Source organism: Coenobita brevimanus, chromosome 71, assembly GCF_032717465.1.
Source record: "Coenobita brevimanus isolate Jiangsu-jjx chromosome 71, ASM3271746v2, whole genome shotgun sequence".
In the NCBI taxonomy this organism is placed as follows: Eukaryota; Metazoa; Arthropoda; class Malacostraca; order Decapoda; family Coenobitidae; genus Coenobita; species Coenobita brevimanus.
In genome coordinates, this window is record NC_137024.1 from 39291777 (window position 1) to 39312935 (window position 21159).

At 41.9% G+C, this 21159-nt stretch overlaps 1 protein-coding gene across 1 annotated transcript in view; it reads left to right on the plus strand.

Moving 5' to 3' along the window:
* Window positions 1–21159, plus strand: part of LOC145406754 (uncharacterized) — a 50977-nt gene that overhangs the window by 23107 nt on the left and 6711 nt on the right. Inside the window, exons 3-5 of the mRNA XM_080277853.1 lie at window positions 157–208; window positions 490–738; window positions 9351–9575. Coding sequence (XP_080133979.1) covers window positions 157–208; window positions 490–738; window positions 9351–9568 — 519 coding nt within the window. The 3' untranslated portion in view covers window positions 9569–9575. The remainder of the gene's footprint in view (window positions 1–156; window positions 209–489; window positions 739–9350; window positions 9576–21159) is intronic.

Consider the following 21159-nt stretch of genomic DNA (forward strand, 5'->3'; position numbering starts at 1 on the left):
TTTATTACATTTTTTTTTTTCTTTATCACACGCGAGGGCAGGTGCAGCCAATGTTGAAGTTGGGGTCATTCAGTTACTAGCTAAGAAGGATAGTGAATAGAAACAGATCTTTCTTCCCTAACAATATAATCTTGCCAAGTTCTTTTTCTCCAACAGGGACTGAAATACAAGAGAATCCAGGGTGCTGATCACCGTGTACACACACCAAGCGGGTGAGGCGATACGCTGTAGGAATCTCACGCTTGCGCGGCCATTGAGCTTACACACTTCAGTTTCTATATTTACAAAGTTTCCTGGGCTTTAATTATGTGTAGGATTGTTTGTTTTGAACTGTGATTTCCTTTTACAGCTACGAATCACTCCAAAAAAAACTGGAGTGATAAGTCAGGTGAAAAAATACGAAAAACAAAGCAATTTCCGATAAGCTCTGCTACGAAGACTTGTTATTCTTGCAAAATGGCTAAGATCATTGTAAATACTTTCCCTCAGCACAGCAGTTGCCACACAGCGCCAGTCGCTTCCCCTGCCGCACAAGCCAGTCGAGTCGGTCGCGCCGCCCTGCTATGGCAAAGCCCTGTGGATACACGCCGTCCTACGTTGTTGTCAGGCGGCGACACCAACACACGGCACAACAGGACGCCTCTCAGCCCACCACAGACCCTAAGCCTGACAAGACCGTCAAGCAAAGTGGCAGATCACGTACAAGGGTTCCCATCTCCCCGCTAGTCCACCACCCAGGTACAGTCACGCTCAATAGTTCCTTTACACCCCCACCCAGGCAGCGTGGCGGCTGGGGTTGGGAGATGATGCACCGCCCTCCCTCTCGCACCTCTCTTCAGCCCGGACCTACTCTGTGTCCTAATGATATGGTTCCATTTATCTTTTCTTGTATTCACTTACAACCTTCCTTTTCAACTAACCCATCTCCTGTGACAGTGTATAGCTCCCTCAGTGTTATGTCCGTGGGAGTGACCCCTCCCTCTCTGCTTTCGACTCAGCTGGTCTTCCTTACCTATCTGAATTGAAAATTTGAACTTATTTGCACCCTGTCGTTTCCTTCCACTGGTTTCACTGGTGTTAGTAATGAAGCATTTATTATTATTATTATTATTATTATTATCATCATTACCATCATCATTATCATCATCATCATCAGTATTACAGCTCCTGAAGGATTATTATTTTTATGCACTCGACCATAAATGGAAATCATGTAGCCTAAACATACCATGCAACAGTGTATCTTTGCAGAAAATTCCCTAGTTGTAATGTAACCATCGTGCTGACTACAAGGTGCTATTCTGAGGAATGTTGTGAAGGTCTATCAGTGAAAGCAGAGGAATGTCATGAGGTGCTCTGGAGTCAGAATGCAGCCAGTTTATAACATTCGCTTTAGTGCTAGCAAAAAAAAAAAAAAAAAAAAAAATCTTAGTGTGCCACGAAAACAAGTTCAAGGACATTGAACTTAATTGTATCGGTATTACCAGAGGCACGACCATTCATTTAATACAATAACGACCCCTTTCCCACGACAGTTCAGTTGCCTTACTCGTGTGGTTAGGAAGCTCCGTAGTCGTGGTGGGTTGCGATTACGCTGCGATTTTTTTTTTTTATATATATATTTACAGCTTTCAGCTGTCGATAAGGTAAATGGATTACTCGGCGGTGGACCACAAGCACTGCCATTCACTGAGACGCGAGATGAATGATATTTTTAAATTGCACATTAATTGTGCTATATATATATATATATATATATATATATATATATATATATATATATATATATATCACCGAGAAGTGAGATGATATTTTTAAATTGCACATTAATTCCGCTATATATATATATATATATATATATATATATATATATATATATATATATATATATATATATATATATATATTGTAACAGCTTTCCATATGAGTATGAAAGATAGGCTATTTGTCACAAAAATACTAACGCGTGAATTTCTGTAATACGGATTTCGTGTCACTGGCAGCTGTCACTAAGCACAGTTGCCAGTTCGATTGTTGTGGTGCGTTGCCGCTTCCTGGTCAGATAATATGCGATCCATGTTTCACATTTTCTGTGAATTAAGGAAGTTGCGAGTATTTACACATGTTGTTATAGTAGGGGTATATCTTTCGTTCATTTATCGCGTAAATCACTGATAAATTCCTACAGCTAGTATATGCCGTGGCTGTGTAAATGAACTACCCGGAAGTTTCCCTGATGCAGAAGTGTAACATTTTCCGTTTACTCAAAATGTTTTAATTACTTACATGTGATTCATCCCCACAGAACATTCCAAACAGTGTTAACTATATAAATGTATATGCATTGCTATAGGGTAGGTGCTGTAGATAATATTAAATACCTAATCGAGTATGCACCACAGATATGATACAAAATAATCAGCTTTATATACCACGATATAAGCCATCCCTACCCCCCAGCACCCCTTCCATACCAGTTTTTGCATACAATTAGTATTATCTTTTATGCTCTTATGTAAACTGCAGCGACAGTAAATAGATGCATCACACAAGAATGCCAAGGTGTACAATGGAAAATCACTCTGAAGTGTTGACGTGATACTACAGTAAGTGGCCAAGGGCAGTAACTTTTTGAGACTACGGGAATACCGCCTTTTGACACGAAGAATAGTACGCAGTTGGCATGAAAATAAAGTAATTGGTAAAAGCCCGCCCTCCGAGATCAGGATACCACAACCACTCATACTTGATCGAAATACCTCAAAGCCGCCCTATGGACAATGGAACCTGGGCGTGGGTAGGGTACACGGCCGTCGCCTCATGTGATGCTTTAAATAACAAAAGTTGAAATTCTTCCATCCCGGTCCACTAAACCTGCTAAAGGTGACCAGCCTATATGTTTACTTGCATAGTCAGTAACCGCACCACAATAACAACACCAGCAACAACAATAACAACAAACCAGTCTTAGTGTCGTCACGGATGCCTGACGTGGTGTTGTGTTGCGTTGTGTTGTTGAACCTCACTACAAAATACAGGGAGAGTTTAAGAGTGTACATAAAGGCATGATTCATTATGCCTTCATCAACTCGTACACTTCTTCAAAGCACCTTCACTGTAATGCTGTATCGCAGCATCCGGTTTTTGCTCCTCGGCTGCGATATTCTTACCTGTTCTAATCTGGGATTCGTTCTTGCTTCTCCACGATACGGACTTGGAAAAAAAAAAAACACATTTTGCTTGACTTGAAATTTGCCCTGTGTTTATCAAGGATTTGCTAACATCATGAATTACTGAAAGATTATTGAATACTTGCGCTGTGTCACGTTGAGAATTTTTGAAGATTTTTATATTAAACTCATTTCACAAAACGATCTTCTGAAAAGATAAAAACCGTATCATTTCTCATTCTTTGCAGTGATGCCAGATGCACGAGCAAACGCGCCGGACGTGCTAGCCAGCCGAGCCCGGATTATCGCGATGTGGGATGGCGGGAAATCCGTGACCCAGATCGCCAATCTCCTAGGGTTCAGCCGGCCCACTGTTTACAAATGGATCACCCGCTGGCAGGCCGAGGGAACTATAGCCACTAGAGCACGCAGCGGCAGGCCCAGGAACACATCGCGTCAGGAGGACGAACGTATCGTGGCGGCTGCATTAAGTTCGCCCTCCATTACCGCCGTGCAACTGACTCGGGATCTGAACCTTAAATGTGATCCTCAGACTACTCGCCGTCGCCTTCGGGAACGTAATTTACGATCTGGTATCGCGGCAGAGAGAGAAGCACATGAGAATGTGGTGGTAGAAGTGGACACAGATGTATTGAAAATGAACACAGAGAATAACGCTGACAATATTACTGAGAATACCACGGATAATACTGAAAAATACACGGAAAATAACAAGGAAACAGACAGTTAGAGAAAACCATATATAACCCTCATATCTGTACACATAAACTGTTGTTATAAAAAAAAAAATGGGAAAAAACAGTATTCATGTAGACCAACCTAGACAGGTAGAGAAAAGTCTGTATCAGAGAGACAGATAACAATTAGACACTGTCAAACACATCTAGCAATAAACATGTAGATATGAAGGAGGTTTTACATAATACGACATACCTGTACGAATACTGAACATGCACACATATACCTACGTACACTTCACATACATACAGCATGTAGAGTGAGTTACATGCTTCCATATAACAGGCGTGAATATTAAACAAAGTCATGGTTGTACTGTACATAAAGCATTATGGAAGAGAAATCTTCCTGCGAATAACTGGGATACGACACCCAGTTTATCATTAAAAGTGGCAGTGTGAATATCAGGAAGGCCTTAGGAACCACGGAAAAAAATAAAAAATAAAAAGTATATAATTTTAAAGTGTTTGGATGCTGGAAAAGGAAGACATGCGTAAGGTCTGAGGAATTAAAAAAAAAATTGTGTGAATAATAAAAGGTGTGGAATATCGTTATTAGATTGGCTGAGCAGAATGTAAAGGATGAGAAAGTCACCTGAAAGTTAAAATGACAGGGAAAAGCGTTGAAAAATAAGCAGAAATCGCTGAAAGTATTAGTGCAGTATTCGAATTTTAAAGACATGGTTAATGCCTTATACGACGTCCGTAACGGTAATAAATATATATATATATATATATATATATATATATATATATATATATATATATGAGGGGGGCGGTGGCAGAATCGGTAGAGAGGCGGCTTGCAGTCCTAAGGGACCCAGGTTTGGCGGTGGCAGAATCGGTAGAAAGGCGGCCTGCAGTCCTAATGGACTCAGGTTCGAATCCCGGCTGGGGCAGGGAACAGTTTAAGGATTTGAATGTCTGAAAAAGTAGACTTTTCTGATCTACCAGATGACCCGTCGACATGTCATAAAACCCCCCCGCTAATACCAGTACACTTTCCTGTATGAGACAGCCCTAGCATGTATTCAATATTGATGGTGGGTGTTGACGCCAAAGTGGTAACATGTGGGGATGTAGGAGGACTGGTGGGCCCCAAGGAGGTCTACTGGGACTTGGGAATAGGCCTTGAAGCCTTTGCCCAGAGTCGGGCATGTAATATATATATATATATATATATATATATATATATATGCAGTACGACATTGTCGTCACACACTGAGGTGGTTTGGCCATGTGGAGAGGATGGAGGGTGAAAGACTGACGAAGAGAGTGTATGTGAGTGAGGTGGAGGGGGAAAGAGGGAGGGGGAAAGAGGGAGGGGGAGGCCGAGGATGAGATGGAGGGATGGGGTGGAGAGGTATATGAGAGAGGGGGGTGTGAGTTGGGAGCAGGGCAGTGAAATGGCGGGGGACAGGGCGACTTGGAGGCGATTTGTTTGTGGCCACCCCAAACGGGATTGAGGCGTCTGGCAATAGACAGATAGATAGACGACATTGTCGTCTTTGGTGAAACACCCCACTTAAACACACACACATATAAGGAAGGATGGGCCATCAAGATCAAGAAACAAGACGATTACTGTCTAGTATAGCCTTTTAGCATGTATGTTACCTTTAATTGAAAGATTACAGTATTTGCAGTGACGAGTGCAAGGATTTTTAAAAAAGTACTTATGGAAGTTGATATTTCTTGCTGTGCCGATGCAAGACATGAATTCAGTGACAGTACTCATAATATTCTCAGGCTGTTACTGATGATGGCGGTGGTGCCGTTAAAGATAATGGTGGAGATGACAAATATTGTAAGCGGGATGGAAGACTGAACCTGTGTGTATGAGAATATCTGGTGCTTACATTGCTGCTGATCATGTGTGAACATCCTGAAACTTTGGTACTCACAGCCATGAGAATTAACGGCAAGAACATTATAGGAAAAACGTGGCATTAAATAATATATGGTAGCTAAGAAACAAAATAACTTTTTTCTTCAAGACAAACCCGGAGCAGATGTGAGCCATAAGCATATCAGAGAGAGAGAGGCTGCCATGAAATACAGTGTGTGTGTGTGTGTGTGTGTGTGTGTGTGTGTGTGTGTGTAAAAATGGAAGGAAAAAAATAGTGTATTGAAGACTGAAGAAAATTAGTGTGATACTGGGTCTTCGCTTCTAGTTAAGCTGGAGGAACTGACGAGTTTTAGGTATTAATAAAATATACCTTCATCTTCAGTCGTTTAGTGCATCCTTTGATTGCATAGAGGTTGTTATTTAACCCCCTGAATCCGATGACGTATTTTTTTCATTAGTCTTGCCACCACTTGAGTCGGTGTTTTCGCATGACAAAGGTCTTAACTTTTTCAGCTCAGCTGATGCTCGTGTAGTCTGACAGGAAGGTGAATTTTACCAGTAACCAGGGACAATCATTCCTACCTCTGAGCTAAGGTTCATCGAATTCCACGCATCCTTGACTTTGTACTCAAGATTAGTGAGTCAGTTCCGTCTGAGGAAAACAAACCGACTACAGTTCGAATTTTTTCTCCATTCAAATCTGGCAATATTTTTCGAACTGAAGTAACAAGTTGGAGTCTTCACCAACCACTTCTATGCAAGACGTCCGCCATCTCATTCAAGGGGTTCAAATTAATGTAGTTACCCCGATCTAACATAATTTAATCATCCATCATCTTATTCCCAGATTTCATTGTTCATATAGGATGGAGAGTTTTGGAGTCAGGGCTGCATTCTAAGCAGCGTTGGGGATCCCACACAAAACCTTTAATATTTTCTTGTATAGAGTCAAACTATATAGATAATGAAAGGATACAAACAGCATTCAAGAGAATGTTAAGATGAAGTGCGCAAAATAATAAGGAAGAAGTGTTAAAGTTTCGTATGTTATCTTGGATACCAAGTCCCTGAGGACATCGATCAAAAAAGAAACGAAGCTTCATGTACAGTAAGAACCACGAAGCAGCTTGCAAGTGCTGGGCGATGGGGGGGCCCCACATTCGCTTCTTTTTAGTCGCATTCTACAATACTTATCGTTATGTTCTGAAGAGTTAACACTTCTAGAATTTTCACATGTATATTTCGGTAATACAGGATTGCCTTGTGCGGTATATTATCAGCATTCTCTCTCTCTCTCTCTCTCTCTCTCTCTCTCTCTCTCTCTCTCTCTCTCCATTTCGTTAAGTAATCAGAGGTCTCATGATCCATACAACAGCTGGGCCCATCAATCTGTGTACCAATGTATGTACAACTACAGTACGAGTATCTCAATAATCTAAACCCACAGTTCATGCTGACAAAAAAAAAAAAAAAATGGTAACAGCAAACCGGCCTTCATAACACACTACGTCGTTACTTTCATTAGTGTACGCCATCGCCATCAGTACACCATACTTATCACTGTTACTACACCGCCATCACGTCATCATCATCACCATTACTCTTTACATCACACACCCCACCCCCACCAGTTACACTTTCTACCATCATCATATCAGTCAAACAGTCCTCGCTTCTGCCACACACCCATCATCATCTTCACCACACCGATCATACAGACCTACTAGCTTCAACCAGATTGCAGAGGCAATTATTACAAGAATTTTGAACTGCTATCAGCTAACCATCCAGTCTACATTTTATTTTTCCTCCTGTCCGGTATCTACTGATTCAGCCTGACGCCGCATCCTGTGAAAGAATATCGGTTGAACTAACCAGTCTGGTAGTAGTAGCCTTAGCAATCGTATATTCGCTGCGAAATCCATATACAGGGTGTCAGAAAAATGTATGCACACTAAGTTGGTCTTGAATTTCGTTTTCGTCACGAGAGTTACCCCAAGCACTGTGACAACGAGAACAGGTTCTGCAGTTTGCATCAGACCTATCGTGCATGCGTGAAATGTATGCTGCATACGAGGATTTGTCCAAACGTCACGTCTACATTGCCACTTGCCTTTCCACACGTTCTCAAAATTAGGTAGCACTTCAATACCAGTTTCCGCTGACCGCATTTTACGTGCAAATCCCTCATGCTTTTCAAAGGAAGTTCATGAATGAATCAGCTTATCCCAGTACACTATGTATACATTTTTCCGACACCCTATCTATCTATCTATATATATATATATATATATATATATATATATCGCGATATTTCTAAATTACTGACTGCCAGACTTTCTGTCAAGCTAATATCCGCCTAATAGTTCGTACATTGTAATTTTACATGCCTCTAAGGATGTTGAAAAAAAAAAATAACGCTAGCAGATGGTAAGGAACTGTTCTGATTAACACAGGGAAAAAGGTTTAGAGTATACTAAATATCCCATTCTGCTATGTAGAATCAGCTGTACTACTTAGCCTTTATAAATATTTTGAATATAGTGGCAGTAGCACGAACTGATGCAGTTTCCCCTTTCATTAGAAGTTGACGTCCTCTCTGATGCTGGGGGAATAATTGCCAGACGCTCCCGGAGAGTCTGACTTGCAAGTGTAAAGAATCTATTGAACGTCGATAACACGTTCTCCCCCTTCCCCTCCACTTTCATACCCTCACCATCACCTCGCTTCACTGAATCCAGCATCTCTCTCTCTCTCTCTTGCCCATTCCTTATACCCTTTCACTCTCACCCTTCCCCTTTCAGTCTCACTCTTCCTGTCCCTGTTTCTCCCTTACCGCTAACTTCATCTTTTATCCTTCATTTGTTCATTCTTCCACCCACCTTTACTTAGTCTCCCTGTTACTCTCCACCCATTTTCACTTTACCATCATTCTCCTACAAATTCACCCAGCATTCTCGTATTTCCTACCCTTACCTTCCCCTGTATTGACTCGCCCACTTTTATCTTCCATTTACTCACACAACACACCCATCCACCCACCCACCATTCTCGTCCCCTCACCATTACCCGCCCACAAATTTACCCTCTCACACAACACCCACTTACACTCTCACCCACCCACCCATTTTCATTCGCCTACCCCGACTCATCCAGCTTCCCTTTATTCATTCTAACCCATCCACACACCCATCCTCTCGCCCACAGTTCTGCCGATTGTACACCCAACGGCTTGGTTATTGAACTGGGAATACTTTCTCCTCTGATTCACATCCAAAAGAATATCAAAGCTTTGCCCTAGACTTCTCATGTAAATATGGGAAACGAATGGTAATGATGAGTATGTTAGAGGCGGGTAATGATGGCAATCATGATGTTCATAAATATATTGGTATGATGACAGTAGTAAAGATGATGGAGGTGAGGGTAATAGTAATAATGATTATGACTACCATGATGGCGATTAAGGCAATACTACTACTAGTACACTACCACCATCACTACTACTACTACTATTACTACTACCACTACTGGTACTACTACTACTACTACTAATAATAATAATTTTCTCAGCTCCCGAACTGTTCCTGAGCGAGCGAAAGAGTGGAGGTGATTCGTGGTGGCTGGGTGGCGTGGTGGGCAGTGTGGTGTCGGGGTGGTGGTGGGGTGGCCTGTGCTGCTACGGGTGTGGTGGCCGGGGGTACGCCAACAGCTGTGGGGCGGCAGGATGGCACGGCAAAGGCAGCTCCACACGCCCCAAGTACACTGCGCCTCAGCCGGTGGCGTGTTGAGAGGCTGGTACGTTTTTTTTTTTTTCTTTCTTTTTTTGAATGGATACTTTAAGTTAATTATAGGCATGGCACAATTTAGCACTAACAACACTGCACACCTCAGCCAGTTATGTATTAATCGAGATACTGTTTTACCCAACAGCTGGTAGGACTTCAATATATATATATATATATATATATATATATATATATATATATATATATATATATATATATATATATATTACCCTGCACATCTGGAGCAGTGACAAGATGATGATAGTTTTGACAGCTTAACCCTTTATCCCATGGCCGCAATATTAATCTAAGTCTCGCTGTATAATGGCAGTTATATGTACTTTAAGGAAGACTTTCTGAATTGGAGGTGTTAGATATAAGCTTTATTGGCCTCTTCACTGTAGAGTGCTCCCTTAAGCTGCATGAAATAGTTTGACAGCAGCAGTGATTATATATATATATATATATATATATATATATATATATATATATATATATATATATATATTAATTACCCTGCACATCTGGAGCAGTGACAAGATGATGATGATGATAGTTTTGACAGCTTAACCCTTTATCCCATGGCCGCAATATTAATCTAAGTCTCGCTGTATAATGGCAGTTATATTTACTTTTAGGAAGACTTTCTGAATTGGAGGTGTTAGATATAAGCTTTATTGGCCTCTTCACTGTAGAGTGCTCCCTTAAGCTGCATGAAATAGTTTGACAGCAGCAGTGATAATATATATATATATATATATGACAGCAGCTTTGATTATATATATATATATATATATATATATATATATATATATATATATATGACAGCAGCTTTGATTATATATATATAATATATATATATATATATATATATATATATATATATATATATATATATATATATATATATATGACAGCGGCTTTGATTATATATATATAATATATATATATATATGTATATATATATATATATATATATATATATATATATATATATATATATGGTGTCCTTATGCTAAAGAGATTAAGATCTCTCACCTGATTATTATTGTCATATACTAAACTTTGTCTACAACATCATGAATATTCCCTCAGTTGAATCACATCCTTTGACATTAGCGAAAAGAAAACACCGAACTATGCCTATCAACATAGAACCGGTCTGTTAGTTTTAGAGAGAGAGAGAGAGAGAGAGAGAGAGAGAGAGAGAGAGAGAGATCTCCGAAGTTTCATATACTCGACTGTCAATACCAGGAACAAGACCAGAACAGAATGATAATCGTTGGGTAAGACTTAATGGAGATTGTTTATGAGTCCTTCAAAACAAGGGTTTACCCCGTTCAGCGGCAGCAGGATTGCAATTAAAGAATGATCCTAATGGAGTTAGCGGAGATTGTAACCCCTTCACTACTATCGGCCTCCCAAACGCCAAGTATAATCGTCTGTGTGAATAAAGAATAAAATATAATGGTACCGAAGGGGTTAATGATGTTCTACCTCTTCTTGTCAGACGTCTCCCCTAAACTGAATAAAATCCCTTCGCGGTATCACGAACAAAATGAGACCGTATTGAGGGGGATGATGTAAGCAGCTTCAAACCCGTTCATAACTAGACGCCTCTCCTAAGCTGAGTGAACTCGTCTGGTGATAAAGCATCAAGGATGACAATATCTTTCCGACGGGCCTGATATCATTATTTCTAATCCCTTTCACTCTCAGAGATGTCCCCTAAGCTAAGTAATATCCCTTGGCAGTAACACGAATATTATAGTAAGGCCATCGAAGAGAACGGGTTATAAAAGTTTTCCTACTCTGATGCAACGCTGGCCGGAGAATGTATCTGATGGGCAAGTATTTATCAAGGATCTTAGCCAGTTTTAACGATAAACGAGTCTCCATAGCACTGGATCAATACTAGGAATGTTTTTTACTCGTCCCCGCTCCGGAAGGGCTCGGGGACGGGCATTGTTTTCACTCGGTTTGTTTGTCTGTCTGTCTGTCTTTTTGGTAACATTTACGTGAAAACTAATGGTGCGATTTTGACTAAAATTACAGGGATGCGGGTTTGACCTTTGATTACCTGGTTAAATTTGGGACCAAATTGGGCCAAGGCCCAAGTTGTAGGCCCCCCCCCAAAAAAAAAAAAAAAAAAAATCGCCTTAACTCCTTTCAAATTCGTCATATCGACATGCATCTTTCAAATCTGCATCGTATAACATCCCTCATTACATCAAGGGAGTCAACCACCAGTTAACAGTAGGGGGGTCAATGTCAGGTGGGTCGGACCTAAAATTTTTAAATGGGCATAAAATCGTAATTTTTCACCCGATTTACACCAAATCTGATATGCAACATCATTGACAAGATATCCTGTTGTGTTTATGTCAGCACTTAAATGACTGCCGGGGACGGGTTTGTTGTGCCATGGCACCGCTTCTTCTTTTATATATTGGTTTTCCAATTTCTTATTAGCTCTGGTTTGTTGTAAATTGTTTGGTAGTTGTATAGATGAAGATATAATTATGAACGAAAATCTTATACACATCTTAGCCTCTTTAGTCCGAATACCTTGTCATTTATTTTTTGATTGTATCACGTAATGATTTTAATTTCAAACTTAAGGGCTAGAGGTAATTGATTAATCCTTTCGTTAACAAGGTGCTCTCCTAAAAGTAAAATCACCACAAAGTGGCAAGAATCAAATAAATATCTAAAGCATAGTACAAAAGGGACTGTCCAGGAAAGTTTATGAACATGGTACCTGCATCGGTATTCATAAACATAAGCCTAACTAGTAGATGATATTGTTTGTTTATACTCTTTTCTTGACGCACCTGCTAAACATCTGACTACCAACCAGAGTGATATACTAAGGTGCATAATACGACCAAGCAAAGTTATTTCTGGAAATTACCGAGTGTTAAGATGGATGCACCAAAGATTCGCTCCCTGTTGAATGTAATGGCCTGGCGAGCGTTGGCTGCGGTATAATAATACAACTGTCTCGGCCACAAGAGGGTAAATTCTTAAATGGTACCACTTTATTAACACTAAGGTTTCCATGACTCACTCTCAGCTGAATAAAATCGTTTGGTGTTGGTTGTAACTGAATACTTGATTAGTCTCAACAAAGAGGGGGTCATATTTTTGTCGCTTCGTAAATTTCGTAACGCCTCTGCCTTAAGGATGAGATTAACCTCTTACATCTTTTAATCTTGCACTTTACTGGATCAATATGTGTAGAGATACCAGAAACAGAAAGAATGTAAGATAAAATCAAAGGATAATATGCAAACTAAATCACTGGAAAAAGTTGGCAGGAAGTCTCCTACGACACAGGCGCGCCTTCTTTAAAGTTATTTATTGTTTTTTTCTTTTAATATATAAATCATCAGTCCATTTCTTCTCAAACGATATAAATTTCATCATTATCATCCAATGCCTGCGTTGTCATCATCATCATCATCCAGTGCCTGCATCATCATCATCATCATCATCATCATTATCCAGTGCCTGCATCATCATCATCCAATGCCTGCATCATCATCATCCAGTGTCTGCGTCATCATCATCCAATGCCTGCATCATCATCATCCAGTGCCTGCGTCATCATCATCCAGTGCCTGCGTCATCATCATCCAATGCCTGCATCATCATCATCCAGTGCCTGCGTCATCATCATCCAATGCCTGCATCATCATCATCCAGTGCCTGCGTCATCATCATCCAATGCCTGCATCATCATCATCCAATGCCTGCATCATCATCATCCAGTGCCTGCGTCATCATCATCCAATGCCTGCATCATCATCATCCAGTGCCTGCGTCATCATCATCCAATGCCTGCATCATCATCATCCAATGCCTGCATCATCATCATCCAGTGCCTGCGTCATCATCATCCAATGCCTGCATCATCATCATCCAGTGCCTGCGTCATCATCATCCAATGCCTGCATCATCATCATCCAGTGCCTGCGTCATCATCATCCAGTGCCTGCGTCATCATCATGCAATGCCTGCATCATCATCATCCAGTGCCTGCGTCATCATCATCCAATGCCTGCATCATCATCATCCAGTGCCTGCGTCATCATCCTCCAATGCCTGCATCATCATCATCCAGTGCCTGCGTCATCATCATCCAATGCCTGCATCATCATCATCCAGTGCCTGTTGTCCTGTAAATCAGTTGACAGCCTACCGGTACCGGAATACATTTTTCTGTAGGTTAACGCCACATGATTTTACTCGCCATAGGGAAAGCTACCGTAGTCCAATGATTAACGTGCAAGACGTATCATACAAAAATGAAATTTTATTAACTTATTATTCAATATGTTGACAAAATACAGAATTAGGCAGATACTCTTTTTCTTCTCCGTTTTCTAAATCATATTGATACTATGCCCTAAATTTTATTCATATTAGTGCCGTCCGACGATTTTATTCAGCTCAGGACAACCCCTTCGTAGTGAGTGGGTTTAATTAAGACCTTCAATAACCCCACAGTACGCACGATGATACAGCTTGTATTTTATTCTTGCTGCTGTCTCACGATTTCTGGTCGGCTTTAAGGGAGAGACATCTCGTAGTGAAGAAGTTTGATAGGTACAGTCATCAATAACGTAATCACTACAGGCTAGTGCTGGTGTGTGTACTTTGTAACAGGAGGCATCGCTTAGTAAATGAAGAGTAAGTTTTTACTTTTTAAGCCACCCTCCCCCTCCAGTATTCTTGGTCCCTGGATAAGCCTGTTATCACTGCTGCTAATATGGAGATAATATGAAGCTGAAATTTAAGCCACTTCACCACCACTAAACATTATCATCTCACATACACAACCACAACACCAGATTTTTACCCCTTCGCTGCAATGACCTTTTTTTTTTTTTTTTTTAATCACACTATTCGATTTTATCATCACCATCATCATCATCATCATCATCGAATCAATTGTATTCAGCAATATTATTCTACTGGTAGTGAGGGAGTTCGTAAAGGCTGTGAGTAAAGCTTTCCCTAGGTAATAAACCATTTGGAAAGCTGCAAGAATACGCAACAAGATGCGTTCCTGGATTCAAAGAGAACCGTTAGTCAACAATGTGTGAGTCCTTGGGTAGTGTGTCCCTAATTCCCAGGTAATTACGGTTATAATGAAGGTGATGCTGAGGGGCTGAATGATAGAGAGGGAAGGAGGGTGGCGGGAACGGTGACACAGGGATGGAGTGAGGATGGAGTGAGTGATGACAACGAGGGAGGAAGGCTGGACAGAGTGGTGACAGAAAGGGATGTGACAAAGAGGGAGTGGTGACATGGTGACGGAGAAAAGAGACTTGAGAAGCATGAAAGTTTTGGTGTTAAGAGAGGCAAGGTTAAGTACTTGAGTTGCCACACCTGGATGACAAGGATTGAGGCGAAGGCAATGGGGTCGAGTTATTTTCCTACTTTCCTGCCTCACACACCTACCTTTTTTCCCCTCCTCGGCTGAACACACTCTCACTCCCTCTCTCACTCTCCCAATCCCCCACTATCCCCCTCACCTTTCCTATCCTCTTATTATCCTAGCCCATCGCCTACCATGTTCATTCAACCTCTTTTCCACACCCTCGCCATCTTCACCTTCCTTCCTAACGTTTCCCTTTATCTCCCTTTCACCATCCTTCCCTTACCGCCTTCACGAAGGCATAGTCGCGGAGGGTGCAGATGTGTTTGCTGAGCTCTCCTCCAGCTGTTAAGGTTGCCCCACCGGCATTAGATTTTTTTTTTTTTTCACCCCTCTGGTGACCGATAGCCTGGCTAGTTTCTAACTTTCCTCCCCTCCCTCATAGGCTGGTACAGTTGGTGTCTGTACCTTTATACTGAGATTGCCTTTGCTTACTCACTCTGGAGGGTTCCCCTCACTGATCGCTCTGGGATGTGAATAGACACAGGCGCGTCCTTCCGAGAGTACTGAAGTTTGAAAGGACAATATTAGACTTAGTTATTTTACCCCAGTTTTTTTGTCCCTTGCTCGTTTTTTCTCCTTCCTACCTATCCGCGAGGGGGACGCGGTTACTATATGCCCGGACGCTCTTTCCACCTCCCTCCTATCCCTTCAGAGGGGATATGGTCCTGACGGACCCCAGACTGGCTCACAGACTGACCGACCCCAGACTCATACACCCCTCGACATTCCTGCAAATAATGCATCTTTTGTCATGCTTCATGCGGTTGGTTCCACTCCTCTGGCTGGTCTGTCCTTTCGTTATAAAGATGGTGGTTGAAGGATATGCTGGTGAGGTGGAACAAGTAAAAAAACTTGCAAATGGAGACCTCCTCGTAAAGATTCTTAACTCCTCTCAAGCAAAGGATTTGTTAAAGCTGTGTAAGTTTCATTGCTATGATGAGCCAAAGATCCCGGTTTCCATGAATTCCTGCAAGAGGGTTATTACGTGCAGGGATCTCATGGTGGTGAGTGAGGGTGAGATCATACAGGAACTCGTTCAGCAAGATGTCATAGATGCTAGTATTATCACCAGATTTTCGGAAGACTTAAGGACAAAGACTGCAACCATCATCTTGACATTCGGTAAAGTTTCTCTTCCCGATCACCTCAAAGTTGGATGCGAAATATTTAATGTACGGCCCTATATCCATAACTCTACGTTGTTTGAAATGTCTACTGTATGGGCATGGCGACAAAGTTTGTTGAACTTCACAGTCATTTTGTGGCAAGCGTGCAGGCAGGTCATGAGGCTGAACATTGCACATGCGAGACAGTATGCTGTTTTCACTGCGAGGGTGCTCACTCGACTTCCTCTAGGGACTATCCCAAGTGGGAGGAGGAGAAAGAGGTCTGCACGGTGAAGGCAACTGGGGCATCTCTTACTACGAAACTGGGAAGAAGGTGAAGGCATTACACGCAATTCCTCGCCAAGCACCCCCAATATGCTTCGGTAGCAACTTTCTGTCCTGTGATATGCTCTGTTGAAACACTGACTGACCCTGCCCCTGTTCCTAATGCCACTCTGTCTCTTCGTCTCATCCTATTGTACGCTCCAATTTTCTTATTGACATCCCTGTAGAAACGTCTTACTCTCAGGCTGCTGCTGCTTCTCAGTCAGTACGGTCTAAACCGTAGTCTGACAAGTCTAGGAAACATAATCTGACCACTCTTAGTAAGCAGACAAGTCCTCATGTTCTTCCAGCTCCTGCTCCAGTGAGGGAGAGAGGGTTTAGATCCTCGGGGGAGTCTGGAAGCCTTGTAACTGACGATATATGGAGGTTTGTATCAGCAAGCACTGGGATAGGTCTCCCGGTAGTCGCTTGCCTGTTGGCGGGCAGTATAAACAACTAAGCACAGTGGCCAACCTCACAAATCTTATTCCACTGCATTCGCTGTGTTACAGTGGAATTGTAGGACTCTTGGGAATAAATTACACAATATAGTAATTCTGCTATCTATACACAGGCCGGACGTTATTTGTTTACAAGAGACATGGTCATGGAGTTGCCATATACACACACAAATCACACCCACAAATGGAAGTGGTTCTGAATTCTACTCTGGAAGCTGTCGTGTGCAGAGTAAAATTTAATAACACGTATCTGTCTATCTGCTCTCTGTACTGTCCACCACATGGCCCCATTGATAGTGATGCTTTGAAATCACTATTTGAACTTCTTCCTGGGAATTAGTGCTGGGCGACTTTAACGCCTTGAGGATCGATGGTTGTGGGGAGCAAATAGCCGACCTAATACTATAGTCCAAACTCTGTCTTCTGCATAATGGAAGAGCAAGGCATGTAGATGATCGTACTGGTAACTTTTCGGCTATTGACTTATCTCTGGCCTCCCCAGGTATACATCAAAATTTTTCGTGGGACCCTTATGACAACCCCTTGGGAAGTGATCATTTACCCATCTGTCTTGCTTATACACACGTCATTATTTTGGACCTTCCATCTCCAAAATTTAACTATAAGGAAGAGGATTGGGGATCCTTCTCAAGGATCGCAGATTTAAATATAACTAGGGAGACCACAGATGTCAAAGTCGAAAATTTAACCAGTTCCATATTACACGCGGCTGAGGCTGCCACTCCTAAGACTTCTATAGTTCATGCGAAGCATAGAGCTCATTGGTGGACGCCGGATTGCCAACAAGCATTAAGGAAACGCAATAGGAGACACAGGACTTTTAATAGTCAGCCTGCTGAGGAAAACTATTGCATACAAACAACCACTGGCTGAGGCAAGGAGAACAATAAGAAGGGCCAAACGTGACTCCTGGTAGTCTACTGTGTTCACGGTGAATTGTTTTACTTCACTCAGTAAAGACTCAGTAAAGTCTGGTCCACTATTAAAAAAAATAAATAAATAAAAGCTCTTATATTCCTGTGGCCACCCTGCAAGTAAGTGATACCATCCATGATGATCCAGTGGACGTAGCTAACATACTCGCCAGGAGTTTTCTCATGTAAGAAGTCAGCCAACTACGACCCTTGTTTTCAACATCATAAACGCATGGCTGAGCTACAAATAATAGACTTTCCCACAGGAGACCTATACTCCCCATACAACCAAGAGTTTACGACAGAGAAACTGCTCTTTGTCCTTAAATCCTGTAAAGACACCAATCCTAGACCAGATACTATCATGTACGGTATGATCCAGCATCTTAATCTGGATAAAAGATAAAGCTGTTGGCATTGTACAGTGAGCTTTGGGCCTCCCGAACGTTCCCAAACTCGTGGCACTTTGCACGCATCATACCAACACCAAAACAGGCTTCCGTTAATTCAGAGGCATTTCCCAATAAGGAATTCATGATAGGGGTGTCTTGGACATCCATAAAGCCTATGGCGTGACATGGCAACACTGTATGCTAAAGAAGCTCTATGCTTTTGGTTTAAGAGGTAATCTGTCTACATTTATTTCCAGTTTTGTAAGGGACAGAACTTTCTGTCAAATAACCCCGTAATGCAACATCAGATATATTTATCAAAGAAAACAAGGAATGAAAGAATTGGATCTGGACAGCCTGTGGAATGCATATAGGGATTGCTTAGTTAGGAATGCTATAGTGGTGTGGCAAGAGTATCAACAAAAAAGAAGGGTACGGCATGGTGGTATGAGGAGGTTAAGAGAGCGATGGAGGAAAAGAGGAAGAAGTGGCTAAAGTGGTTACAGGATAGGGGTTCAGTTGAAATAAGAACTGAGTATATCGAGAGCAAGAAGCACGTAATGAGACTAGTGAAGAGGAAAAAGAAGGAGGTAAATGATGATCTGGGAAGAAAAATGAATGCTAACTACTCTGAAAATAGGAAGTTATTCTGGAAAGAGGTGCGGAAATGTAGAAGTGAATGTGGAAAGAAATGTGATGATGTGAAGGATGCAGGTGGTAGGTTACTAACCCATGGAGATGAAGTAAGGACCAGATAGAAAGAATATTTTGAAAGCCTGATGAATGGGAATAGAGACAGCAGCGCGGCTGTAAACATGATTGGTTTTGGGGGTGTGCAGAGAAGGAATGAAGTGCCAGGAGATGTGACACTCGTACTGATGAAGAGCGCTGTGAAACGGCTGAAAAATAGGAATGCAGCTGGGGTTGATGAGGTGTATGCAGAGATGCCTAAGTGTAGTGGAGAGAGTGGAATGAAGTGCTTGTTGGAGCTTTGTAAGAAGGCATGGATGAGTGAAACTGTGCCTGCAGAGTGGAAAAAGGCTGTGATTGTACCCCTGTACAAAAATAAAGGTGAGCAAAGTGAGTGCAAGAATTATCGTGGCATAAGTTTACTGAGTGTGGTAGGGAAGGTATATGGAAGAATTATTATAGAGAAAGTAAGAGAGATATCAGAAGTCCTAGTGAGTGATGAACAGGGTGGCTTTAGAAGTGGCAGAGGATGTGTGGATCAAGTATTTGCAGTGGGACAGATAGCAGAGAAGCTTGTGAGAAGGACCATAAGGTGTTAATGGCATTCATGGATCTGGAAAAAGCATACGACAAAGCAGACAGAGAGAGATTGTGGAAAGTTTTGCGCATGTATGGTGTAGATGGCAAGCTGCTAGGTGCTGTCAAGAGTTTTTATGATGGTACGGTAGCGGAGCACGTGTAAGGGTTAATGGGCATTTAAGTGAATGGTTCACGATCGGTGTGGGCGTGCGACAAGGTTGTGTGATGTCCCCATGGTTGTTCAGTATATATATATGGATGGGGTGATGAGAGAAATAAAAACACGAGTAATGGAGAGAGGGATGGCGTTGGTAATGAACGGTGACAGATGGAATATCTCAAATATGTTGTATGCTGATAATGCAGTACTGCTTGCAAGTACCGGACAAGAACTTGGTAGGCTAGTGCAGAGTTTTGCTGATGTCTGTGAGGTCGTGCCTTGAGAGTAAATGTAGAGAAGAGTAAAGTGATGGTTATTGGGAGAGAAGGTGACTCCCAGTATGATGTCACAGTGAATGGAGAGAGACTGGAATTGGTGAGGGAGTTAAAATACTTGGGTACAGTGATAGAAAAGAGAGGAAAATGTGCAAAAGAAATTTAAAGCAGAGTGACACAAGGAAGAAAAGTAGCTTGTGCAATGAAGGCCTTGATAAGAAACAGAGGCTTGAGTGTTGCAGCTGTACGAGGCTTACATGAGGGAATGTTAATGCCAACTTTAACATATGGATGTGAGACTATGGTGTGGCATGAAAATGAAAAGTCAAGAGTAAGAACAGTAGAGATGGAATTGCTGAGGAATGTATTTGGAGTACAGAGGGTGGATAGGATACGAAATAATGTGATTTCGTGAAAGGTGTGGAGTGAGGAAGTCCGTGGACACCAGAATCGAAGAGAGTGTCCTGAGATGGTATGGTCATGTGGAAAGAATGGATAACAATAGAGTGGTGAAAAAGGTATACATGAGCGAATTTGAAGGAGGGAGGAGGCGAGGTAGGCCAAGGAAAAGGTGGAGAGATATGGTGGATGAGTGTTTGAGGAAGAGAGGTTTGGAAGTCGGTGAGGCTAGGGAACTGACAAGAGATCGAGCTGGCTGGATGAATGTTGTGAGGAGAAGTGCATGATCAGGGATTTTGGCATCCCTTGTGAGCATGGCAGCGTCCTGATTGACTCAATCGGATACGTTTGTGTGAAGCTGCAGAATGTGGTGAATGTTTTTGGCATATCCGGTAGAGCCAGGATTCCGGGGGCTTGAATGATGAGTGAATGGAAGTGTGGCCTATTTGGGTTGGGCAAGTTTGTGCTGCCTGGACATTGCTACTCCTCACCCTGCCCTTGGGTGGGAAAGGAGGTCCGGATGATAATGATGGTGATGATGAAAACAAAGTGCCTCGGGGAAGTGTGCCAAGTCCCACTTTGTTTAGTATTATGATCAGTGATATTCTGTAATCAGCTCCCATCCCAAGGAATCTTAAATACTCACTCTACACTGGCGATTGTGCAATATGGCACTCTTCCCGTAATGCACAGTTTTCGACTGGGCAGATTCAAGAAGCCCTTGATTCCGCCCACCATTGGACCTTGCAGTGAGGATTTAAGTTTTCCATCCCTGAATGTGCTGCTATAGTTTTCATTAATCGTAACGTCCCCGATTTGCGTTT